The 25,293-nt window shown below is 34.9% G+C and overlaps 4 protein-coding genes, 1 long non-coding RNA gene, 1 other non-coding gene and 2 pseudogenes across 10 annotated transcripts; 3 read left to right on the forward strand and 5 right to left on the reverse strand.

Annotated features, from left to right (window-relative positions):
• Positions 1-1,680: 1,680 nt before the first annotated feature.
• LOC129320575 (nuclear transcription factor Y subunit C-1-like) lies at positions 1,681-6,621 on the reverse strand. 5 transcript variants are annotated; one of them, XR_008595807.1, is made up of 4 exons: positions 5,566-6,614; positions 4,969-5,209; positions 4,716-4,800; positions 1,681-1,937 (listed from the first exon to the last, which is right to left on the reverse strand). XR_008595807.1 is itself a non-coding variant. In XM_054966092.1 (3 exons), exons 1-2 carry the CDS (start codon positions 6,219-6,221, stop codon positions 4,716-4,718), a joined length of 741 nt encoding a protein of 246 aa, XP_054822067.1. In that variant the 5' UTR covers positions 6,222-6,617; the 3' UTR covers positions 1,681-1,937. The 5 variants fall into 5 exon arrangements, 4 of the variants coding, with proteins under 4 accessions (XP_054822067.1, XP_054822070.1, XP_054822066.1 ...); XM_054966092.1 differs by lacking the exon at positions 4,969-5,209 and having other exon boundaries at positions 5,566-6,617; XM_054966095.1 differs by lacking the exons at positions 4,716-4,800; positions 4,969-5,209 and having other exon boundaries at positions 5,566-6,591.
• A 1,508-nt stretch (positions 6,622-8,129) lies between these two features.
• Positions 8,130-9,453, reverse strand: LOC129319751 (uncharacterized; annotated as a pseudogene).
• Positions 9,454-9,497: 44 nt separating this feature from the next.
• Positions 9,498-10,529, reverse strand: LOC129319752 (uncharacterized). Its single transcript, XM_054964825.1, has 3 exons — positions 10,454-10,529; positions 10,263-10,384; positions 9,498-10,142 (listed from the first exon to the last, which is right to left on the reverse strand). Exons 1-3 carry the CDS (start codon positions 10,527-10,529, stop codon positions 9,498-9,500), a joined length of 843 nt encoding a protein of 280 aa, XP_054820800.1.
• A 3,141-nt stretch (positions 10,530-13,670) lies between these two features.
• TRNAR-UCG (transfer RNA arginine (anticodon UCG)) lies at positions 13,671-13,744 on the forward strand. Its single transcript has one exon. It is a non-coding gene; the product is annotated as a tRNA-Arg (tRNA).
• A 259-nt stretch (positions 13,745-14,003) lies between these two features.
• On the reverse strand, positions 14,004-19,186 carry LOC129320022 (protein NUCLEAR FUSION DEFECTIVE 4-like; annotated as a pseudogene).
• Positions 19,187-19,433: 247 nt separating this feature from the next.
• On the reverse strand, positions 19,434-20,886 carry LOC129320023 (thylakoid lumenal 17.9 kDa protein, chloroplastic). Its single transcript, XM_054965150.1, has 4 exons — positions 20,477-20,886; positions 20,279-20,393; positions 20,079-20,148; positions 19,434-19,799 (listed from the first exon to the last, which is right to left on the reverse strand). The coding sequence occupies exons 1-4, from the start codon at positions 20,734-20,736 to the stop codon at positions 19,579-19,581; spliced, it is 666 nt and encodes a 221-aa protein (XP_054821125.1). The 5' UTR covers positions 20,737-20,886; the 3' UTR covers positions 19,434-19,578.
• On the forward strand, positions 19,792-21,526 carry LOC129320025 (uncharacterized). Its single transcript, XR_008595602.1, has 3 exons — positions 19,792-19,963; positions 20,052-20,382; positions 20,942-21,526. It is a non-coding gene; the product is annotated as an uncharacterized LOC129320025 (long non-coding RNA).
• Positions 21,527-22,092: 566 nt separating this feature from the next.
• LOC129320024 (mediator of RNA polymerase II transcription subunit 30-like) lies at positions 22,093-24,125 on the forward strand. Its single transcript, XM_054965151.1, has 3 exons — positions 22,093-22,800; positions 23,316-23,405; positions 23,713-24,125. The coding sequence occupies exons 1-3, from the start codon at positions 22,417-22,419 to the stop codon at positions 23,809-23,811; spliced, it is 573 nt and encodes a 190-aa protein (XP_054821126.1). The 5' UTR covers positions 22,093-22,416; the 3' UTR covers positions 23,812-24,125.
• Positions 24,126-25,293: the final 1,168 nt, after the last annotated feature.

Below are 25,293 nucleotides of genomic sequence, written 5' to 3' on the forward strand. Positions count from 1 at the left end.
CTTGCAGCAGTCTTTTATTTTATTTTGAATAAATTTTTTATTTTTAACATTAATTCCCCCTCCCCTTTTTCAAGGATGAGTGTTAAAAGTTATATGTTTTATATATATATATATATATATATATATAAAACATGCGATGTTCACCCTGATTTTTCATCTCCAAAAGGCTGATTTCAATTTTGGTCAAAAAAAAAAAAAGCTGATTTCCATTCTCCAAACAACTTCTTTCCATAACAAGTTGTCTTTATCATTATTTTTGGCCAGTACGATGTGTCTTTCCACTAGTTCTCAAGTGTTACAAATAGTTCTTAGCATATTTTATTCTAAATTTTAATATAAATATAAAAAATATATAATTTTTAACAAAAATTTATGAATTCTAAATAAAAGCATAATTTTGTTACATTTGATTAAAATTAAAATGTAAGCTTATTTTAAGTGGAATTAGACCATAAGTAATTTTTTTTTGTTACCATGAGATCCTCCAAAACAATTAATTTCATTTGAAGTACTATTGAACAAATGTGAGTACGTTTTTGTACGAGAATTCAAATTTTGATTTGCAATATTGTGAGTCTAACTCGTTAACAACAAGTAAATTGATATAAGTGTTAAAAATTATCATGCAGTCTGGCAAAACAAAAAAAAAATCATGCACTGCTTTTAAAATGTAATAATATACTTTGAAGTATAAATAAAGATATAGATCAACATGACCTCCTACTTTTAATATCTTGGATTTGTTTGGTTATAAAGTTAAAATATTAATGTTATTCTTAAGCTTTAATTTTAGAATAAGACTTGTACACTTAACTTTATATACTTAATATACTTATATCCAATTAAATCATGATAAGTGAATCTTAATATGTTAATATAATTAATGACAAGAATTAACTATAGAATAAATACTCTATACAAGATACATAACTTGATTTAATTAAAAACAAACATATTAAATATATAAAGCTAAATATATAAATTTTTTTTAATTTTACTTATAAAATATTTATTCCTGTTGAATTGTGTAGATTTGTTTAGGTAAAATTTTAAAGACACATGATTTTCCATTAAGATAAGAAGTTAGTTTAGATAAAACTTAAAAAGCAGATTAAAATATCAAAATATGTTAAACCTGTAGTAAGAAGACATAATATTTTATTTTAAAGAATATTTGGAAGTTTCACTATTTCTGTAATAAGATAAACTACACGTTTATTAATTATAAGAGCGACCGCAAACACAACATATAAAAAATTGAAGAAAAACGACACGTTCTTCTTCTCCCTTTCCCATGAAGAATAAACTACAAAAATGATAAACCAATAGATACACACATCATGGCCGAGAAAATAGACAACAGATGCATTAAGGAGACACCACTCGAACTTGGATTAAGGAATATGTCCAACAGAGATTTTTTTTTTTTGGGCCAAATGTTCAAAGAAAGTTCAAGGTTAAAAAATGCTCTTCAGAACCAGTGCATTATGAGTTATGACTCCCTAATACGATCCGATGTGAATTAAAATTAATTTTCATCTACATCGTAAAAAATCTAGTAGAACTTCTAATGACTCATCGACAAACAGATAAACAAAAGACAGCCATAGATATCAAACACCAAGAAGCATGAACGACAGACACAAATCCAAGTAATCACGGAGGATACTTCCCAGGGAATGAAAGGGTCATATCAAACATGTTGCGGCATGCATTAGACAGAGAGGATCAGCGTTCAGTTACGAATATTTGTACATCAAACAGTTAAATTATGATGTCGTTCATTTGCTAAATCAAGTTAACAGGTTTGGAACGTTATCCTGTATAAATTAATAGTTAACAAAGCATTTCTCGCAAGCAATCAAAAACTCCAAGCACAAGGCCACCATCTGCATAACCCCAACAGTCAACACTGCATCATTCGCATTGTTGCTCAACTGCAGAAAACACAAGGAAATCGCAAACGGCGTCAGCACCCTTTATGGTCATTAGCAAGCATAATAAAAGAAATGATCAACAAAGGCCACTTAATCGCATCTCTGAATGAAATATTTCAATCCAGTATTTCTTCTTCTAAAAGTTCTAAAGCCGATGCATGATGAAACAATATTTCATACAATCAACATCTCGTAATGCAGCAGAGACACATGTTCGACCAGTAAATTATAGTCCTCAGAAATTTGCATTTCATATGTGTTCAGGGGAAACCATATCAAATTTTCCAGGGGGTTAGGGATGTATGCAGGCGGAGCAACAAATTATTGGTATTCCATGAAGGGAAGATTCAGTCGCATTAATGCAGCAACTTCATTCTAGCTTGAACCCGTATTAAAATGCTTTCAAGGGTAAAAATGTCGTCTTTTGGAGTTTAATATAGTGATCTGAAATATAATCCATCATTTACAGCCCTGAAAGATAATGATGAGCTACAAAACTTTCCATTCACGGTATGTCAACAAAAATGTTGCATCAAGAGGGAATTTGTAAAGGGTAAATAAAGAAAGGAATGGCATGTTTACAGTTTATATGGTTGCTAAAATTGAAAGGACCAATTAGGACTAACTGTTACTTTATGAACTCAGCCACACACAAATCCAACAATGATAATAAACATTGTCGAAAAATCTTGCAAACTATTTTTTCTGGGAAATAAAATCTATAGAATAATCTATGTGTTGAGGTGCTCCAAATCTAATATACTTAACCCATTAATGGAATGACAGTTCATATTACTTGATGCAACCAAGGACCCGCATCAACAACATCAATAAAATAAAGAAGCATCACAGTTCATGATGAAATATAATAATTAATATATTTTGAAAAAACCTAGGCTAGTAGATTATTATTATTATTATTTTAGGAAGAAATATGTTTTCTTGTGTTATTTTAATCTATTGTATCCTTTGTATTATTTTAATATTTTGTAAAAGGAAATATGAAAAGTGGCTTTATATGGATGATTGATTAAAGTTTCCTTAATAGGCAGGCAACTTTAGTTTAAATAGACTAGGCTTTGCTCTTGTAAGGGGACTTTTGGTTGAATGAATGAATATTATGAGTTAACTTCTGAAAGCGCTCTCTCCCTTCAGTTCTGTCTCCCCCGCCCCCCTTTTCCTCTCTTTCTCGTTCTCCCTCTCTGTTTCAGATCCCCCCCTTTAATCTCTCCTTCCCTGTCTCTCGTTCTCCTTTATATCATTTTCTGTTCTGCTTCCCTCTCCCATTTACTCACTGTTTGTGTTTGAATAACTGTGTGTGACATCAGTTCTATTCCTCAATATTTGTTACACAATCACTAACTTTATGTCTATATCTTTTAAGTTCCAATGACACATGCTTTTGATCTCTCTCCCTTTAAGATTTGGGTTGGCAGGGATAGGAACAAGTTCAATAGACTAATCAGGTTGCTATTGAAATGTGTTTCAATCCTCATCTCTTCCCTGACTAAAAGGAAAGAAAAACAATATAAAAATATGACGTGGGGCTGAGGGTGGATTCCTCAACAGCCACAAAATGAGTATTTACTGATATACACTTTATGAGTGTGAAGTACGGACGAGGAAAAAGAACATGTTTTCTACCGTTGCTAAAGTTGTGAACTTGCATGCACAAGTCTCTCATCATCAACTGTTCCAGTCATCCTCAAAATTACAGACTGGCCAACTCTAAATCTAGTAATTCCGTCTTTGTACGTGGTCAACCTATAAATGTTTCCACAAAACAAAGAACTCCTTCAAAGCATGTTTTAATTCTGAAAATGACCGTAGAGCCTAAAGGTATGCAAATGGTGCATGAAAAAGCTTAGTGAATAATTCATCAATCTTTGTACATGGTCAACCTATAAATGTTTCCACAAAACAAATAACTCCTTCAAAGCATATTTTAATTCTGAAAATGACCGTAGAGCCTAAAGGTATGCAAATGGTGCATGAAAAAGCTTAGTGAATAATTCATCAAAAAGAATCAAAATAACTGGTAATTCATGATAAGTCATAAGATGCTTGAAAAGAAGATGAATTATGCCAATACATCAAATTAGCATTCCATATAATTACAGATCTCACCACTCAATAAAAATATTGCATTTGAATATTACATTTCTATTTATCTTCTCAGGAATTTCACTGTCAGATAATAAAAAATAGACTAAAAAATCTCGTCAACCACACTTTTAGTCTAAAACATCTCTCCTAATCTGACTATTGTAGATTTTATGAAACAATTGAACATGCTGGTAAAGCTGATGCTGGAAAATCCTTTAACAATCAAAGTTAGCTCAATGTTGCGGAAACATTAATCTCTTTCCAAAAACCTAACTTAATGGGCCGTGCACATACGTATATGCCCAAGTTCTTCTCCAAGTCTCTCTGATGGGGGAAGTGACAACTTATCCCGCCAATCTGTGACGCCCTCATCATGGATGGCCCACGCCCAAAGGACCCACTGACTAGACAAACCCGGGTCCGGCTTTGATACCACTTTATAATGGGGTCATTACTCTCTCTCCAAAAAGCTAACTCAGTGAGATGTACAGCGCACCTGCTTACACGTTCAAGACACTTTCCAAGCCCCTCCGATATGGGAGGTAACATCAAGCTCAAGAAAACAATTGACTTTAATCCTCCAGTTCTAATTCAAACCAAGTTATATACGACAAACTAGCGTAGCAAAGATAATGGCCAGCATCTAAAATCATTTATTCTCAAGGTCCTAACCTATATCATAGAGCGGAGGGTAAGATCCGTTTGACTAAGAGATAAAAAGAATGCAAGACACTTGTAGAACAGCATTAATATCTTCCTGGGAAACAAATAAAAATCAACAAGAGAGGTTCAATATAAAGCAATGAATATAAAGTAAGATCACGAAATTTCATGAATTGGCTTATAGGCAATATGTAGCACATTTATATAATTATATTTATGTTCAAAACATCTGACTTTTATATAGACCGTTCCCACATTTTACCTTGCCCCTTGAAGTTTAAAAGCTTTTCAGAATGAAGCTCTTATAAGTCCCTTCCTATGATGGCCTATTACTTTCATAAATCCCTCTGTTCATTGAAGTTCTTCCCTGAGCTACCACACTCAAGTGGTAATGGACGATATAAAAGTTGAGGAGGACGCCAGTGCTTATACGAGACTAACAAACATGACATTGAGCTCCTAGTTTGCCACAGAAGACTCAGGTGGCCTTAAAATCCTCCATCCTATATCATCCCAGATAAAGAAAATGCTATTTTGAGTAGTTTACAGAAGTTACTATGTAAAAGGTTCAAACCTCTGCCATGCACCACAACAACGAAGAAAAAATCCGTCACTTCATCAAAGATAAACACGCAAAAGCACTCTAATTTCATTCCAATTTTTTCCAAACACAAAAAACTATCCAAACAACAGGAAAAATAGAAAAGCTAGCTGTTTCTCAACAACATAGCAATCGAAATTATCCAAAATCGAAATCTGCAAGAAAAAGCGCCAAATTTCACCCGTAACTCTCAGTTTTAATAAAAATGAAGGCTACTCATTTGGGGACTTTGGAAGAAGCAAAAGGGTAAGATCCTACCTCGGACCATCAAGGTTGCCCTGTCCACTGTTGCCGCCGCTACCGTATGATCCATCCTCAGCAGCGGTCTGCCATACCGACTGCCAAGCCTGCGAGGGGGGCTGCACGTACACCCCAGTGGGATCCACCGCCGGCCGTCCAATAATCATGCCTCCGGGGGGGCCAGCAGGTTGGCCCATGGGAGGATAATAATAAGGGACACCGCTGGCCGTGGTGCCCACAATGCCACCAAGGCCAGCCTCGTCCTTGATCTCATCTCTGGGCACAATATCGACCAAGAAATCGAAGATGTCGGTCCTGGTGATGGCAGCGGCTATGTCGTTCTTCTGGAGGGTCCTCCTCTTGTTCTCCTCGGCGTGAAGCCACGACCGTATGGTGAGCTCGAGGATGAAAAGCTCGCAGGCCTTGGCAAACAAAATGGGAGCCTCGGCAGAGATCATGCGGACGTCCTCGTCGGCCTTCATGATCTTCTTGATTCGAGCGAGAGGGAGCTGGTGGTTCTTGAAATCGTTGACATGCTCGATTTCTTGTCGCTGGTAAGACCAGAACATCTGGAGCTGCTGCTGCTGCTGCTGGAGAAGGTGGTGGAAAGGGGGAGGAGCAGCAGGGGTTTGAGGGGGGTACGAGGACGACTGGGCTTGCTGGTTGTTCTCCATGGGGGAACGGATTCTCAGGAATTGGCCAAATGGGTATCCTCTTCTTCGAGGGTTTGATCGAAGGGCAAGCGACGATTCGGGGGATTTCTGATTTTTGTGTGACAGACGACAAAACCAAACGGATTCGTATTGGATGATTATTGGAATGTGATGCCCGGATGGATGGGATAAGGTGTAACCCAGACAAGCGGGATCCCTCCCCCTCTGTTTTGGTCGCTACTGATTTTTATTTTATCGTCTCCCCCTCTTTCCTCTTTCCATTGTTTTGCTTCTCACCCTAATTTACCGTCCTTCCTTCTTTTTCCCGTTGCGACCTGTTTGTTTGTTCGGAGATTTTTCCTTTTTGGACAAAGATTAAGGAAGCTAATACAGCGATTTCATTCGGCTTTATTGCTTACGAGTTGGCCCCAGATAAATCTTTCCCTACTGCCACACCTCCCCCACTTACCTATCCATCATATTATCATGTGTTGCATGAGACTTTTATGCAAGAACAAAGTGAATCATCTCTTACTTTTTATTTTGTTTATTTCTACCAAAAAAAAATCTTTTTCAAAAAATGAACAGAACAACTTTTTATATATAAAAAAATTATATTATATAATTTAAAAAAGTTAATTGATTATAATAATTATGTTTAAAAATAAAAAAATTAAAATAAAATATCCTATGTTAATTAACATAGACATGCATTAATCACTTTTTATTAATATAAATTATGAAAGGTAATTTAAAAAATATGTAATAAATATTTATTGAAATAAGTAATTTTATTTATGTAAAAAATAAATAAATAAATAAATAATTTTTTTATAAATAAAAATAAAAGGAGTAATTTATTGTGTTTTAATGTTTTATTACTCCCCGAAGCTTGTCAATCTTTGAGAAAATTCTTGTAAAAGAAAAGGCAAGAATTTTTTTTTTTTTTTTACCTGAAAAGAAGAAGCAAGAATGAAACATTTGAGACTTCTTAACTTCATAGCGATGGAGTAAACCAGATGTGATATAATATTATAATATTTGACCAAGTATAAAGAAAGACAATCGATTCAGGTTCCGTTTTATGCACCAGAATCTAGAATATTATTAATTAATTAATTAAATGTGCACCACTTCAATCAATGTCGATATCAATCAGTCTATTTGTTACATAAATGCGCATAAATTAATCAAAAGTTACCTGTGATTTTTGAAAAAGAAAATATCAATCACTTATTAGTTTATTAAAAAAAGCTTCCAAAAAAATAGTACTCCCCAGTTCATGGCTTCATGCATCATTGGTCATTTTAAATTTTCAAAGTCTTTGATTCAAGGGAAGAGAGTAGGAGGGAATGGAAGAAGAGGAAGGAGAGAGGAGAGGAGAGGAGAGGAGGGAAGGAGAGAGGAGGAGGGCATTCTCCCAAATTTAGGGGAGGTTTTGGAAGGGAGAAAATTTTTTTAAAAACCTCCCCTTCCTTCCAACCAAACACTATCTCAAGATAAAAAAATAGTTTATTTTTTAAATGTATTTTTGTTTTTATTTATTTGAATCAAAATGAAATGCTGGCTCGAATTATCCTTAGAGAAAGCTGGGAACTTCTCTGCAAAGTTGCAAGACAACTTACACTCAACAGTCAACAGCAATAACAAAAGCTTCTAGCTCATTGAAACAAATTTCAAATTTGAGGAGCCGAATCCATACTCTAATGTATGACTAGAAACAAAATACATGGAGCATACTTGTGAGAAATTAAAAAAAACAAAATATAAACATCAAATTCTGGACTAATTTATATTAACTATTGATGGTAAGGTATGGATTTGGTGAGATTGATATCTGCTATTATTCCCTGCTGTGAAACCATAAATGGAAGAAACTCTGCATAAGCCTGACCAAGAAGAGGTGACGCTAACATAGTACTTGCCATTTTACATCTCTCTATTTCCCCTTGTACGTTTCCACCTATATACGATCAAATTCTCTTGCATATTTCCCTTCTTTTTCATTGCTACAGCAACTGCTTTCCTCAAAATATCTGGTACATAATCCCTTTCCTTGGTTATCTGAAACGTCTGGACCTCCTCATTTTCTCCAGAAGTCTGTCTAGGCCCTGTCCTATCTTCTAAAGATTTTTCGATCTGCATTCCTGTTCCCTGCTCTGGTGCTTCTGTTACCACCTAGAGAAGTTCCATGGGTATAGCTGCAGGATCAAGCTCCAAGCAACCTCTAGGAGCAATAACACCTTCATGACCAGTAAGCAAGTATGAAGGAACCTGGTGCAATAAACAAAACATCTCAGCGCTGGGAATATTCCTGATATTTTTAGGATCAACTTGCCGGCAGAATACTGTCTTGAAACCTTCGACTTTAACAAGTGAAGCAACATTCACACCTCGTCCCTCGTTGTAGTCGTCAAGTACTTCGACCATGTCATATTCATGTATGATTTCATCAGAAGTCTGTTCGTTCCAATCCAGAGACCAGTTCCTATATAAAGCCCGAACATCCCCCTTCTTCGAATATATATGTATCACCCCTCTTTTACCTTTGCTCCACTTAACCCTATGAGAAAAAGAATTCATAGAGCTTAAGTTCATGCTTGCCTATCCGGAAATCGCCACTAGTCTTGGGAAAGCCAGAGCCAATCCACTTTATTGGCGCCAGTTCATCATTGCTTTTAGAGTTAAGCCAGCTAATCTTCATTTTGAAGGGTTTTAAAGAAATTATATCATGGATCAAAGCATAGTAATGAGGCATGCCATCATCATCATCACAAACAGCCCAAACCTGATTCTCACTAAAGGCTTTTTCGGTGCGGTCATTGTCAAAATCATGAAAGTCTGGGTCAGGAACACTTATGGATAGAGAAACAATTGCTTCAGCAGCAGGAATATCTGTATCAGCAAAGGAGGACTTTTTGCCCCTGGTTTCTGAATCAGCTAGTTCTTGAAATTCTTGTACACCAGATTTTACAGCATTCCCACTCTGCTCTTTGTCCTCTTTTACTTTCTTGTTAGTATACCTCGACTTGTCTAAATTCCTTAATACAGAAGCAACTCTTAATTCACTAAGCTTTATTTGAATATCCTTTCGAGCCTTGTCCATCAACATGTTCCTTATTTGCAGTTGGGGCATATCCTTCATTCCATCACCCTTGCAGTTTCTAGTAGTATTAACTCTCCGTGTCTCACAACTACCCTTATGAGATCCATGCTTATCACCAATCCTTACTCCTTCATTGTTAGATGCCATTACTGCTTCTATCTCTCTTCTATCATTATCGTCTCTGTACTTATCTATGTGCCTTTTTTTTTCCTTGGCCTGTCTCTTTTTAGAATGGAATTGGAGCCAAAACAAGAGGATTGAAAAGCTGAACCAGCATCGGATGTATTAACAGCTTGAGTTTTCCCACAATAGGCCTCCTCCATCACGACAGGAGGTGTTTTATCCTCACGCCCTCTCTTCAAATTCTGAGATGATACCCTGAGACCATTAGAAACTGTGCCAGAAAATGAAGTTGGTGTTGGTACACTAGAAATACCACTTGGCAAGGAGAAAGGACTCGATCTATGCAGTCTTTTTGATAAGTTCTTGGCAGGAGTTTTCTTTATTCTTCCTGTTGAGGTGGATGAAGTATTACTGTGTATAGATGGGGTCGGTACCTCAATAGCTACAAAGAGCCTACGACAGAACATGTATGCAAGATTGCAGTTAAGATAGGCTGAAGGGTACTCAAACTGTGCCCTGCAAAAACTGCACATGGTCCAAAATGTTTGCTTTGGGGTCACAGGAGGTATATGAGGAGGATTGGGATGAGCAAAACTCCTAGGGTCTCGATCTCTCCAATTAGCACTATGGAAGGAATTATAGAAACCATTTCCACCAGCTGGTACAGAAGGCTTCCCATACGGTGTTTCTTCATGCGTGCATGATGAACTGCACTTTTGGTCATATAAGATTTTCTTTTCTTTGTCAGACAGCAAATTTCATGCTTGAGAGATTAGGTTAAAAGCCCTATCTGCACCTATTGATTTGTTTTTATCAGGATGTAGTGTTAGAACCAGTTTCCTGTAATGTCTTCGAATAGTTTCATCATCAACCATTGGGTCCACTCCAAGAACCCTATACCAATCAACTTCCCCATTTATTCTTCTTTCAGCAGAGACATAAACCTCGATAGTTGCTAGCAGTTGAGGAAGACCACCAAGATTAGCATACAAGTCTCAAGCCTTTAGGGCAAACATTTTTGCACCAGCAAGATCTATCTCTAAAATCTTCTTCTCAGCAAGCTCTTTAGCCTTCATGGCATCCTCTTTATTGCATTCCATTCTTGGTTCTTTACTTCTCTAGATGACTTCTAACTATTCCTCCTTAATTGCTCTTCCGCACTTATGCGCCAAGATGATATCAATGAGGACTTGGCAACTGATACTTACATGCACAATACAGCAAATTCACATGCACAGTAAAGGTGCTTCTCTCGATTATAGGATCCTAACAAGAGAAATAATTAGTCTGCAATGAAAGAACAACTTTGGCAGTGAAAGGAAAGAAAAAACAAACAGATAATGGCATAACGGTCTTATTATCAATGGACAAGTGAAAGTATTGATAAAATAACATATATAGCGATTAAATGAGATCCAAATTCTATTCAGTGTGATACATTAATTCTCAGATTTTACTAACACACTATTTAATTACAAAATGACTAAGTGATCCACAAATTCAATATACTTCATGTTGAGCTTCTAAATAAGAATGACATGTTTCTTGGTATGATGTTCCCAATATATTTTCATATCCTCAATCTTGACTATCTTCTCTAATTAACCTTTGGAACTGCCAAAACCTTTCTGATTAAACAAAATGATTAGTTTATGTTTCATTGGCAAAGAAAACCAGAACGCATTATAAATTTGAAAAATGCAAGACCAGACAACTATTATAATTATTGTTCTTAGTAATTGAAAAACAAAACAAGGGAGACTTCTGGTGGAAGTAAATTCTCAGAGACAGCTTTAGAAAATGAAAAACAAAAACAACCACGAAAAATGGTATAAGAACATTCACTCTCAAATTTTAAGACGCCAAACATGTATTCTAAGAGCCTTAAAATCTCTTTCTTAAAGTCGAAGTTTCAGCAGGTTTAGACAACTAGCAATAATTATACACCCAATATGCCTCAATTTTAATAGTTTTGAATTTAAACCCTAGATTCTACCCAATGACAACAAATTTCATGACGGAGAAGCAATAATAGACACCATATTCCATTATAGTTGAATGAGAATTTTGGAGTAGATACGAAAATTTACCTACAAGTAGATATTTGATTGGCAGCACCGGCATTGATGAGGCTTTAATCACAAATTGATTTCGCCCTCAGTTATAACATCCAGATCAACCACTGAAAGAAAGAATCGTGACTTCAGTTTCTCTTGGTAAAAATATTTTTCAGCTGTGTAAGAAGAGGCTACCCTGAAAATAAGCTATGAAATATTTTTCTCTTGCCTTGTATTTATAATTTTGCATAGCGGCAAGGCTTTTTTTTAATTGATTTTTTGGCTATATCCAAATACATGACTGTGGTTAGATATTTACTCAAGTTAATAGCATTTATTATATCAATAAATGATAATATCCTATATACAAGGAGGCCTTAATTATTAGAGATTCTGTATGTTCTTGTTTTTTTACCAGAATTTAATTGTTAGAGGATTTTAAAATGTACTCAATTTAAAGCTCATATTTTATTTCAAATCACATATTCTTGAATATATATGATGAGAAATTTTTGCCTAGATCCGGCACACCATATCATTTATGATCTGTTCAATAAAATTATACCAATTCAATTAAATAAAATTTTATATGCAATTATTTTAATGACTTTGTTTTTGAAATAGAGTGCATATTTAATTTCCTGTATTTACTCTCTTTATCATCATCTATGATGAAATTAATTTATATTTACAATCATTTTACATAGCATCTTTTTATTGAATAAAATATAGATAATGTAGCGAACCACGTCTTTGCAAGAATTTTTCAAAAAATAATATAAAGAAGCCATTAATATAAGTGTGTGTGAATCAAAGGCATTAAAATGTGCATATCTTGTAAACTCCCTCCCCCTAATAGTGGTGGTCTATCACAGATTCTTTGATCCAAATATGAATAAGGAGGCAAGCAAATAATGTCCCTACCTACTCCCTAGTGTACATTGCTACTAATATGGCTAAAATCTTGAGAGTATACATCAGACTCCTTGTATTGATATGCATAACCAAACAATAATTGGTCATCAATATAAATAAACTGTTTCCAATATTTCTTTTTGTTCTTTCTAACGCCTGATTCAAGAGTCCTTGTATAGATTACTCAAGTTGGATTAATAGTAAACTGCTAGGCAAGGATATCAACAAGATCATGATGCTTTTCAACATTGCAAATTCCAAGCTGGGCCTGGAAATTAGAGATACATAAATGACTCGAGACATGAAATATATTTTATTGTGACAGATAAAATCTTGTAAGGAAAAGGAATGGATTAAATCCAATTGGAGTACAGGGCACGTCGGTTGAAATATAATGCATTGCATCACTTATTAGCTCAGACTTCAGCCATCCATTAGCCAAGTTATTTGAACCCAAGCAGATTGCATCATGCTTTTGATTAAGGTGTTTTTGTAAGCAAGGCTTTTAACTAAAACGGGCATGCTAATTCAAAGTAAATGGTTAAGCTAATTATTTTGAACTGAAAAACAGAATCGTAAATATTTAATACACACACTTTTTGCAGTAAAAATTTTTTATATGGTCGCAGCCAACTTCATTTTAGTAATCAAGCTACAGCAACACCAAGATTATAGTGTTATGTCTCACTTTTTGTCCAACGCACCTTAACCGAGTAATTGATATACGCATTATATTAACGGCCCGAAAGCAATATTAAAGGTGGAAAGTTGAAATCAACCATACCCAATCCCTCGAGTTTGTCTTATTTTCCCCTTATTTCTTGTTGTCTCCATCCTCACTCTTCTGTCTCTGTCCCCTTTCCCTCCCCATTCTGCATCACATAGCCAAGGGGGATACATTGAATCAAATAATCAACTAGCAGCATTGTTCCATGCCTGAGCTGCTTTTTGTTAACAAATGCGAATGAAACGTGAGAGTTTACTGATATCATAAGCCTCCAACTAGCACTCTCATAAAAGTTTGGCATAAACTATATACTTTAAATGCCATTAATTGATGACATATTGATTTAAAGAAACTGTCACAACATAAGGACCTTGCTTGATCCTTCCCGATAACATCTCGAACACAAACAAGGCATGACAAGTTTAGTTCTCACGTCCCAGTGTTTTCAGAGAACATGTTTTTTGGAGCAGTGGAAGGTATGCTAATGATGCATGATCAGATAAGATTATTATAATTTTTAAAAGCAGACCTACAACATCTGTGACCGCATAGCGCAGTGGATTAGCGCGTCTGACTTCGGATCAGAAGGTCGTGGGTTCGACTCCCACTGTGGTCGCGATATTTTTTATCCCTAAATTTGGAGATATGGGAACAATGTATGGATTTTTTTTTTTTGGCCAAACGTAGTATTGACAAAAATCTCAAACGGTACATTGGTACTGTAGCTTTTTATTGATATCAGAAAAGGAAAATAATATTAACATTTTAGAAATTAAATCAATGGATCAGTTTCTGAAGGGCTCGGTCGATTGCGGGAGATCAAGCAAGAAAATAAAAAGGTTAGGGGCATAAACGAGATTACAAGAAAGGGAACATCTTTGAAGCGCGGAACTTTCCTTCATTATTGACACCATAAGAAAATGTGCCGACGAGTTCTATATCCACTATAATTACAGAAAAGGAATCATACATGAAAGAATGGCTTCAGAAACAAACAAAAACCATTCTCTCTCATTGCCAATGGTCGTAAGAGCCAGCAAGGGATCCTCAAGAGCGTGCCCTCCAATCTTGCGAAAAAACGAAGAAAAGAAAAGAAACACACACACAGAATCACACCACCAAAGAACATGCCCTTCAGGTATGCACACATGCGTATAACGTGAATATGGCTGATTGATTCCCCTCTCAAGTCAGAGGAGACTTTCCATAGAGTCGGGCATAGACCCTTTTAGTCCGGTGAACTACGGTCAAGCTTAACACTATTCCGAACAAGCAAGTCCCTGCCAGGATTACACACGTCAAGGAGTAGCATATGTTTCCTTCACAAACAAGCAATTCATTCCCATCCTTTGACGCAGCTTCTCGCTGCTGCTCTGCATAATAATCGTATATAGTGCTTGATACCAAGCCAAGAGAATCAAAGAGCCTGTTGGAGTTGCTAACGTGTAAAAATTGTAGATCGCCCCGAAATTCTTCAACCCAAATAGCTCCGAAGCTGTTGCTGGCCCAATGGCCCAGTGGGCCCCGTATCCAAGCCCAGTCAATATGGTCACCACGTACAATTGCCCACTCCATCCCATAGCATAATATGACACTCCCGCTATCATGACCGCCTGAACCACCGCCAACGCCGCTGGTCTTGGGTACGCAAATTTTCTGTTCAAATACATAATTCTCTCTCAATAAATCTTCTAAAATTCAAGCCTTTCAATTTTGCCAAAGCAGTGATGAGTTTGATTGAATGTGCACCTTACGATTACTTCGGAGAAGTAGCCTCCACCGACGCGACCGAGGAAGTTGAATATGCTGATCATGGATACGTATACATTTGCATTGTTATCTCCCAAAGATTGGCAAATCTGACCCATATTGTTTATAATTGTCAAGCCCGTTCCGGACCCCGTCACCAGAGCGAAGAAGACAAGCCATAGCTCTGGCTTGACCAGTGCTTGAATCAAGGTGAAGTCTTCTCCTATTTGTGGCCCATTTTTCTGCTTCACTTTCTTCATTGCTTCTGTCAATGCCTGGAAAATCTGAGCTTGCAATTGAACAATTTGCCTGGGTCCTTCCGCTGCTGAAATTCTTTTATTTTCCACTGTATCTCCTACAACAGCAGTCTCGCTCTCATCTTCTGGCATTGCTGGGTCAACAAGAAGGGTCTCTTCCTCGTCTGGAGACCTGGGTTTTGAGAAGAAAACTAATAAAATGGGAACTGTAATGGGAAGTGATATGAGAATGATGAGAATGATTCCAAATATTTTGATGGTGGTCTGGTTCAAGTCCATCACATTCTGCAGCATCAAAACTCCCATAAGATAAGAGGCCAGAAGTAGGCAGACGCAGTAGATGAACAAGAAGCCAGGACCGTCGGAGGGTCTAGCTTGTTTGTGATTATGAACGGGTCTGATGATGAAGGATAGAGACAGAGAAACCATGGAGGGTCCAACAGCTATAATGAAAATGAGAGAGGCCTGATCAGGAGCGTTGAAGATGGCAACAATCTGAGTCATAATTGCACCGCTTAACCCAACGAAGCCCTTCAATATCCCCACCACGGGTCCTCTGTTTTCCGGGAAGTTTTTTACGCACGAAACTAGCGAGGCTGTGTTGTAGTACGTGCTGGCGTTATTTCCCACAAAAATACAGATGCATAACTGCAAATTAACACCTGGTTAACACATTACTTTAATCCTACCATACTCCAAGTCAAAATCAATCCCTGACGCATAAGAATTAATGAATAATTAAGCTACTGATGTGTCAACAGATTTAGGATGAGTGATTAAGCTTCTTTTGACTGTGGGCCATAGCGGAGGAAGAAATATTTGTACTCTTAAATGAGAGAAAAAATTATGGATTTAAATCCTGAAGTAATATTGTGAATTTATGTCAAGTTTTCAATTTTAAACATTCTCTCTCTTTTTATTATTTTTTATGAACTATAAAATCTTCTCTTCTTTCCCTATTTCTTTTATAACATCTTCTCTCTTTTTCTTAATAAAGGCAAACTTAACAAAAATTCAGATCTCAACTTCAGCGAATTTAAATAAAAAAATTACAAAATTAAATGACAAATTAACTCTTAAACTATAAGTTTAAGAGATTTCAAACTCATTTTTTATGTAATATTTTACTTTAACTTTTAAAAATAATATAATTTAACTTCTACTATTAATAAAAATTAAATTTGATCAATAATTAGTTGACCAATAATGTTAAAAAATTACCTTAAAATTATAAAAAATGATCAAAAAATTACATACAAATGCTACAAAATTATGGACAATAATTCAAAAAATTACAGAAAAAGGTCAAGAAAATTTCATTGGTTTCCCCCTTACTTTTGAGGTCATTTTTTAATTAAGTAAAGGTCAAAGTTAATTTTTTGATAAGGCTTGATTCGTACCATTTTTTAAAATTAAAAGAAAACACTGTACCAAGATTAAGCTTAGGATTATAGACACTCATAAATTTATAATTTTGAAGCAAATTTACTCTTCTGCTGTTTTAAATGCCTACATCAACATGTCATCCTTGTTTAAAAAAAAAAAAGCTAATTTTTTAAAACGAACTACATTGATTGAAACAAATTATTTGGGAGAGCCAAGACCCCACTCCCATATATTTTACTTTTGTTGTGGAAAACTTGATCTACACAAATTTTACTAGAGGACAAGCTGCTCTTTTGAGGTGTAAAATGATAAATTAAATTTAAAACTGTTGTAAATAAAAGGGTTGGATCTTTTAAACTCTCTTATATATTTTTTAAAAATTTAGTATAAAAATAACCACTACACAATAAAAATAAAAGAATTAAAAAACTGAAAATCCTAGCTTGCCTTCCTCACAGTCGTTTGATTTTCGTTATTCATGTTCCTTGCATGGTTTTGAATTGAATGGTAACTTGTTATTATTGGTTTAATTTAAATTTTTTTTCATGTTTTAAATATATTAAAATTATGTTTTTAATTTATTATTTGTTACAAATAATGATGATGAAAAATGAATACATGAAAAGCTTAATATCTTTGCCACTAATGAGACTCCATAAAAAGAATAATTAGATTATATTGACATTGATGGCAATAAAAATTATTAAAATTTAGCTAGTAATGCTAGCAAAGTTTAATTGTTATCGTTGTTAATTTTGTAGTGTTACTACTTTTGATTATACTTGAATTTGTTATCATATGTATTCTCTTAAATTTATATTTATAGACTGAATGTTATACGTACTAACTTTTTAAAAATTGTAAATACTCTCTCAGGTCAAAATTGTAAAGTATTTTTAACCAAATCTCACCACCCAATAAAATAATTATTTGTATTCAAATTAACTTATTTTTTCATATTTACTTTTATTTAATAAGGTGTTTCACCTTAAAATAAATATAAAAATAGATATTTAATAAAAATTTTTTTAAAAAAGATAATAATTACATCTTGAAAGATTAAAAATATTTTATATTTTTTAATGGAGAGAGTATATTTTTTAAATTTTTAAATTAAAAAATAAAAAATATAAAAGGTCAAGGCTTCAAAGGTTAGAGTGGAGTCAAGCAAAATAAATTTTTAAAATATAATTAAATTTAACAGAATCAACCTATTTAAATCTTGACTCTTTAAAGGTGTTTCTTAGAATCAGCATAACTCTAATTCACAGCGCTATATATATATAACCGAGTCAAGCTGTCCGTTGGCATTTTCCAACATTATTATGTGAGAAAAGATCTCGCTCTAGGATTTTATTTGACGTGTCCTGTCATGTCATTGGAGTTAAAAAGTAATTAATGGGAAAAATGCAAAGGCATGATAAGCACGGGATTGATTTTTTCGCCTTTTAAAAAGCAATCAAAGGCTAATATATTATATTGTCCATTATTGGTGGAGGACAAAAGGAGTGCTGCAAACATAGGAAAGATTCAAAGAAAGTTTTGTTTTTTTGTTTTTAATTATTATTATCATTATTATTTCCTATATTCTCTTCGGCCATCCTAAACACCGCAAAAGAGGGAGCATGACATCCACCGAATATTCTAAAAACAGGAGAAATAATGAGAAAGCAGAGTTGAAACAGGTCCAGATCCTGGGTTTTGCAGAATGTAAGTTTATAGCCTTATAGGCAAGACACCCAATACCATCCTATTTGTTTTTTTCCTATAACGTCACAGACGAGTTTTGAAAGTGAAGTGACTTACCGCCCAGAGGGGCAGAGAAGGGATGTTTTGGGTGATGACAAGCCAGAGCAGGAAATAACCGGCGAAATTCTGAAGAGCCCCGACGATCAAAACTCGAGAGATGGGCGAAACCTGACTGAGTTTGCCGGCGACAAATCCTATATTGTCGCCCAAGTCCTTGGCCACGGCTAAGAGAGCCAACTGCTTCTGGTTGTAACCCATGGTGGCTTTGATGGCCGGAGATATGGCCCCAAACATGTAAGCCATCCCTGCAAATGACTGCACCCACATCGAACACACGAACACCACCCATCTCTCCCTCATCAGCCCCTTCCATTTCTCACTCTCTCTCCTCTCCATTCTCTTCTCTCTTCTTCCTTGCTTCTCTCCATAAATATAATTTATATATATATGGAGGGACACTCTTATTAAATATCTAGTGACGTGTTCCTATTCTTCTATTCAAGTTCCTTGCTTTTTTAGCTCGTCAATAAAAAAGGTTTTTTAATTACGAATAATACAATTCAGAAAAATTTAAGAGTGTTTGGAGGATGATTCTCGATGTAATTTAATTTAAGCAACGAATTATTTGGAGAATGCCTTCAATAGGAGATATTTAATGGAATTCACAACATCTTTTTCCGATGAGGTTGAGATGGAATCAGATATTTAAGGAGCTGGGAAATATCACGAGTTTGGTCTTTACATAGCCTTTCCGTAACAATCAAGAACGATATCCATGTCCCGGCAGAATCTTTATGAAGGAGAACCACAAATCCAAAGTTCCATACTGCCTTATCAAAAAAGCAACAACAATGTTGACATGCCTTCGAAACTAGTCCATAAGCTCCTATCTTATTTTCCTTTTTTTTTTTTTTAAATCAACGGTCCTTTAAAAGCAACAAAACAGCTCGTGAACCATGAAACATACCATGACCGTGAAGTCTCGGTCGAAACTAACTGCTTGCTGCGATGGCAGACAAGAACCAGAATGGATTTCACAGTGAATCTATTGGTGGCATCGTGCTATGTCCTGTTGAACTGAGCTGTGATATTTCTATAGCACCCTGTAGAATTTTATTGACTTAAGCACGACGCAGGAAAAGATGGTGCAAACAAAAAGGAAAATGAACGAGAAGAAAAAAAGGCAGGTTAATGACTGTGGGATTGAATAAAGGTAGAGGACTCATTCCAATACAAAATGTAGAAACAGAGCCATTTGGCAACACGTCAAGTCATTATCAGAGAGCTAATCCAGCAACAAGAAGCGCCATTATTCCTCGGAATCAAAACCAGGAGCATACCAGCCTAACTGATCCCTAATTTGCTCGAGTCTTGCTTCTTGACCCTTGGAATCTCCAAAAGCCGTAGTGAAAGGATACACGTAAGTTACTTTTGTAGCCATACACCTGTAAGTAACCACATCTCCTTTCACTAGAAACTCAAGCACGTCTCTGCCAAATCCCCCATCAACCTCAGCTTGTAAATATCTCCCTGCACGTTCACTTTATTATCAGTGAAGTTATCACTTCAAAGTAGGTTGCCATATTATTATCCTGCAAACCCCTCATTTTCATAATACAAAACTACGACTGTAAGACCTGAACTCTATACTAGTTTCTTCCTCATTCCAGTATCGCATTCTGCTGGACAACAGGGTTTCTTCTGCTTGTTCTTTGGGCTTAATGCCACATTTATTTGCTGTTTTTCCATAATCTTGTACGTAAAGCATTTGTTGTTGATCAGATTCCAAAAACTAGGGGTTAGCATTACCGTACGGAGTGTCTTCCACAGGCTGTAATTTCACATTTTTCTGGGTCTTTTGGATTGCTTCGCTCAATTTCTGGAGAAGACAAAAAGGGAAAATGGGAACAACTGTTACCACTTACCAATCAGGAATGCTGACTAACATAATCCAAATGAAAACATGAATAGATTGAGAAATTGGAAATATTGAACAGTCTTGAAGTGACCTGAATTACATCATCCGACGAATTTTCGGGAATCACCCAAGGAAATGCAAACGATGATGACCTGGGGTTTGTGGATATACAGCCCGGATTGACCGAAGGGCAAGGTAAAATTTTTCTGCCAGCATAAGAACACCAAGAAAGATTGAAAATAAACCAACAAGTAAAGAAAAATGAGTATCGGGTTGAAAATTGACATACCCATTTTCTAGTCCAAGCTGCAAGTTCTTAGATTGAGAAAAGGGAGTGGTGAGAGAGATGGGAGGAGGGGACTGAGAATTGAGGGAAGGGATAGCGGAAGCAGGTAGTGGAGAAGTGAAGGATGCAGCGAGAACCAAAGAGAGTAGGATGGGCGTAGGGTTTTGATTGTGGGATTTCAGAATCGGAGTCGGTAGTTGCAGAGTAGAGATTGTGGGTGAAGAAGGAAGGATTGGGAGAAGAAGACGGCCAATGAAGCTCATGCTTTCTGGGCTCCCTTATCCATTTCAGTTGTTTTGCTATTCCCATTCTCCTTTCTACCTTACAAACATTATCATTTCTGTTTTCCGAACCCAGGGTCAAAAGAAGTTACTCCAACCTCAAGTTACTCATGGATAATAAGTTTTCTAAAATTATGATAGAATAATGATAGATTTAATTAACTCAAGTGCGTTATTCTTCTAGCAGGTTGAAGGGACTGGTGGCTTAGATTTAGGTGTGATGAAATTCATATATTATTGTGCTTTTACCAACAGTGCATACCAGGTATACTATGTAAATATTTCTATGTTTATTTGTAATTGGACATTTATCACAAGAATTAATTTTAAAATCCTTTAACATAATAAAATTTGCATTATCTCAAATTTTCCTTAAAGAAATTCTCTCTATATATATACATATACTTCCTTTATTAAAAAATATAAAATATTTTTTAAGAAGTTAAATATTAAAAGATGTAAAATATTTTTAATATTTTAATTTATAATTATAGCTTTTTTTTAAATGCACCTATTAAAAAATAACTTTGTCTTCATTTTAGAATAAAACACTTTATTACATAAGAGTAAATATATAAAGATAGTATTAGTTTAAAAACAAGTAACTACTTCATCGAAGCAAAAATCGATTAAAAATACCTTACATTTTAAAATGAAAGGAGTATATTACTATAATGTAATACTCCTCTAGTCTTCTTTATATGTTATTTCTACAAATTTCATTAATATCAATGTAAAAAAATAATAGGAATAAAAGTGTATAAATTTTTAAACATGCCTTTATATAACATATCTAAAAAGTGATATCATATTATTTTTCTTCATGAAAGATAATTTTAAAAATATATTTTACATATTATTTTAAAAGCTACACTTTGACTTATAAATGAAATTAAATAAATTTTAACTAAAGTATATATTTAATTTTTTAACTTTATAAAATATTTTATTTAATCTCTTAATTTTATAAAATATTTTTTGATCCTAACCCTAATGTTGTTAGTTTTATTTTTATAAATTTTTACATTAAACTTTTAAATATTGATAAAATATTATTAAATATTGACATATTAAATTTATTTTTTTAAAATAATAATGATTAATATAAAAAATAATCATTTAAAATTAATTATATTAAGATTAAAAGATTAAAATAATATTTTATAAAATTAAAAAAGTACTTTATAAAATTAAGGAATAAAATTAAAATTTTATATAAAATTTAAACATTAAAAATATATTTTAATTTTAATTTTTTTTAAAATGTGCCTTGTAAAATAAGACTGTAAGGAGTATGATGACAGGAAAAGGTGAATGAAGTGGTGAATTTTTTCCCAATATCCTCAATCAATCACTGAAGTACTTGGCCATGGAAAAAGCACCTCACAGAAGATTAATAACCGAACGGTTAGGTGTGGAGTCAACGGATTTATCCGCAGGCTCGCGACTCGTCCTATCCAATCCAGCTATTGACATCTATCTACTCTCTCTTTGTTTATTTTTGAATAGTTAGGGTTTCAAAGATTTTTCCCTCTCCAATCTCCAGATTAAGCCACAGGTCTACCATAATCGCACCTGCTTCTGTTTTTCTCAAGGATCAGACATAAATTTGATCTGAATTTCAACAATCTTACTGGATCACTGGTTCCTAGCTGTTTGGATATGGAAGAACATTCCGTAAATGGCATGATGTCCGGCCCCAAAACGACGCAAGAGCTGGCCATGGAGGGCCAGAAGTATCTGGAAGAAACCATAGAGTTCGCTTTCCAGATCCTTTCTTCCATGAACGACGAGCTCTGCAACCCTTCCTTGTGGTCTACATTTCCCATGTCAGCGGCATCCGCTAATTTGTTTCCTAACGGGCCTTCCTCCCACTCTTCTAGCGGCGCCGTTAGTAGTGATGCCACTTCCGATAACTCCATCCACCACGCGGAGAGTAGCGTTGGTGCCGGTACTGGAGGTGCTCTTGAAGAAGCTCGGTTTCGTTACAAGAATTCCGTCGCCGCACTTCGTTCCATTCTCACTGCAATTCCCAACTCTCAGAGCGTAATGTCTTCATCTGTTTTATCTTTTCTTAATTTTTCTGCCCTATTCTCATTTTCATATTTGGGAAGCGTGATTAATAATGTAATAAAACTCTCTTGTCTAACGTATCTTGTAAATCATTGGCATCTGTGTTTCTTTGTATGAAAATTATTATGAGTGAATTGATGGAATTTGCATGTCCTCGAAGTTGAAGCTATTCACTTTATTAAACTGAATCTGCGCTAAGACATTCAGTAAATTGATTTTCTGCGCTCTGCGCGCACCAAAAAAAAAAAAAAATTGTTTGAGGAATTTGGATTGATTTTGCTTGAGATGATGCAACCAGTCAAAATTATGGTCACTACGTTGTTTCTCTTATTGGCAGCCATACTTTATTTTTGGTTCTCTGTTTGTTTTATTGTACTGCCTCTAAATTCGTACGCGTGATGTGAGAATGAGCTTTTGAACCACTTTAGTGTCTAGTGAGGCTTTCGTTTTTCCCAGTGAAACTAATTCGGCTCTTTCAATTGCAACAGGCTAAAGCATTTGATAGTGGTTCAGCTGCTAGCCCTGCGGATGAAACTGACATTGAGAAGTTGGAAGAACGAGCCTTGCGGTTAAGAAAGGTAACTTTTGTGATAAGGTTTTAATTAATGGTTTAAACCTCAACCTCTATGTTCATGTTCTTATGAAAAGGCCTAAACGGAGGAATTGGCGTTTTGGCCTTGGGACCCAGGTTTTAGTTTATTGAAATTTGAAAATAACTTGATTTTTGTAAAATCCTGTTCGCAAATGGCTAGTATCAATAAAATTTTATTTTGGGTCGTAAGCTATTTCTGAAATAGTTTAATTTTACCTAAGGATTTTACTGCTCTTGAATGAGTCAAAAGTTGTTGTGTTCAGCTTCCACTAAACTTCTGTTAATAAATATAGGAGCTTGCCAACAAGAACATCCACCTGAAGGCTCTTATAGATCAGATGCGGGATCTTATCACTGATATATCCACATGGCAAAGTCCTTGCTCAATCTAAAATTGAATGAGAACACTTCGATTATGGGGTAGTGAGGCCTGGTAACAGAAACCTGGATATGGAGTGTTGTAAATGGCAACTATGCTTCCTAGTATCTTCAATTTAGCCTTATCAATAGCTTAAAGTCTACCTTCCTGAAACTAGTTTGAGAAGTGAGCATGCATTGACTTGTAAATGTTCATCGCTTTATGAATTGTATCTTTACTAACCGCATCATGTAATCCTTCATTCAAATAACATTAACACATGCCGTTTTCCTTAGTAGGGAAATTGTAGTATCAGGGATAAGACTGGTCTCGATAATCTTTTCCACATTTTCCTGACAATTGGTAAATTCAAGTTACGTCCACGCATGCTATAGCCGATTGTGCAACCTTCTAGAACTGCTAATTGTCAGTCTTTAATCCGTTTGTAACATGTCAGACTCAATCATCGCCAAAATAGTTTGCAGTCTCGGATTCCAAGGCTCAGTTGTAGGTGGCTAATCAAGAGTTGTTCTGTCTTTGCTGCAAATAGGCAAATACCGCTCAAGCTTCAATTATCATTTCACTCAAATGGGTCTAACAAATGTCTTGCAAGACAGTTTATCCCTCACATTTGCGAAACAATAAACAAAGTTAAAGCTAATCATTGTGCGTAATCTATTAGGTTACTCTTTTGAGAGTAAAGACGGATGCAAGGACGCAAGATTCTAATTCATGATAATAACAATATGGCAAAACCAAATACTAAGAATGTCATCAACAAAAAGATATTTCAAAATCTGCATCCATTAGGCAAACTAAATGTATAAACATATTCTGTAGTAGCTAGCTCACAGCACAAGGTAAACTCTAGTTATTTTCAATTAATGTTGTCCAATGAAATTTATCCCTTTAATGCTTAAGAGAATTATCGAATGGGATTTATTAATGAATACTATATCTAAAGAATTGGTTATCAACATTACACAGACGTCATGTGATACATTAAGCTCATCTCACTCAGTGAAATAAAACTTAGCGTTTTTATTGATGTCGTTATTTTTCTACCATAATATGTTTATTTATTTTAAATTTTTAATAGTATAAATCAAACCTTAGAGCAGTATTGAAATTCCGTCAATGTAAACAAAGCATGGGTACTCCATGTGTTACATTGCTAAGATACCAAAATAAACCTTGGAAATTGGATTCAATGCAGGGGTTAAAATACGCATTCATCTCAATTACTCTTTACAATCTCATTTATAAGTTACATTTTAAAAAATTTATTTGGTCTCATTTATAAGCCACAATGCAACTTTTTAGATAATATTTAAAAGCATTTTTAAAATTATTCTTTATGAAAGAAAAAAATAACATGACATCACTTTTTAGATTTGTTATATAAGGACATATTTAAAATTTAATAGACTTTTATTCTTTGTATTTTTTTTTATATTGATATTGATGAGATTAATAAAAATGACTTATAAAAAAGATCGAAAAACAATAATTCAAC

This window comes from Prosopis cineraria, unplaced genomic scaffold (assembly GCF_029017545.1).
Source record: "Prosopis cineraria cultivar Desert tree isolate PC_DT_omini unplaced genomic scaffold, ASM2901754v1 PC9, whole genome shotgun sequence".
NCBI lineage: Eukaryota > Viridiplantae > Streptophyta > Magnoliopsida > Fabales > Fabaceae > Prosopis > Prosopis cineraria.

Bases quoted from the DNA above. Each gene is read 5' to 3' on its own strand.
- LOC129320575 (XM_054966091.1), bottom strand. From the start codon at position 6,221: ATGGAGAACAACCAGCAAGCCCAGTCGTCCTCGTACCCCCCTCAAACC. The intron at 3,702-5,565 runs GTAGGATCTTAC...AAACATTTATAG, and splicing joins GGCAACCTTGATGGTCCGAG to GTTGACCACGTACAAAGACG.
- LOC129319752 (XM_054964825.1), bottom strand. From the start codon at position 10,529: ATGGAATGCAATAAAGAGGATGCCATGAAGGCTAAAGAGCTTGCTGAG. The intron at 10,385-10,453 runs GTGCAAAAATGT...CTCAACTGCTAG, and splicing joins TTTAGAGATAGATCTTGCTG to CAACTATCGAGGTTTATGTC. The intron at 10,143-10,262 runs GTTCTAACACTA...TATGACCAAAAG, and splicing joins GAAGACATTACAGGAAACTG to TGCAGTTCATCATGCACGCA.
- LOC129320024 (XM_054965151.1), top strand. From the start codon at position 22,417: ATGGAAGAACATTCCGTAAATGGCATGATGTCCGGCCCCAAAACGACG. The intron at 22,801-23,315 runs GTAATGTCTTCA...CAATTGCAACAG, and splicing joins CAATTCCCAACTCTCAGAGC to GCTAAAGCATTTGATAGTGG. The intron at 23,406-23,712 runs GTAACTTTTGTG...TAATAAATATAG, and splicing joins GAGCCTTGCGGTTAAGAAAG to GAGCTTGCCAACAAGAACAT.
- LOC129320023 (XM_054965150.1), bottom strand. From the start codon at position 20,736: ATGAGCTTCATTGGCCGTCTTCTTCTCCCAATCCTTCCTTCTTCACCC. The intron at 20,394-20,476 runs GTATGTCAATTT...TTATGCTGGCAG, and splicing joins CAGCTTGGACTAGAAAATGG to AAAAATTTTACCTTGCCCTT. The intron at 20,149-20,278 runs GTCACTTCAAGA...TGTCTTCTCCAG, and splicing joins CGTCGGATGATGTAATTCAG to AAATTGAGCGAAGCAATCCA.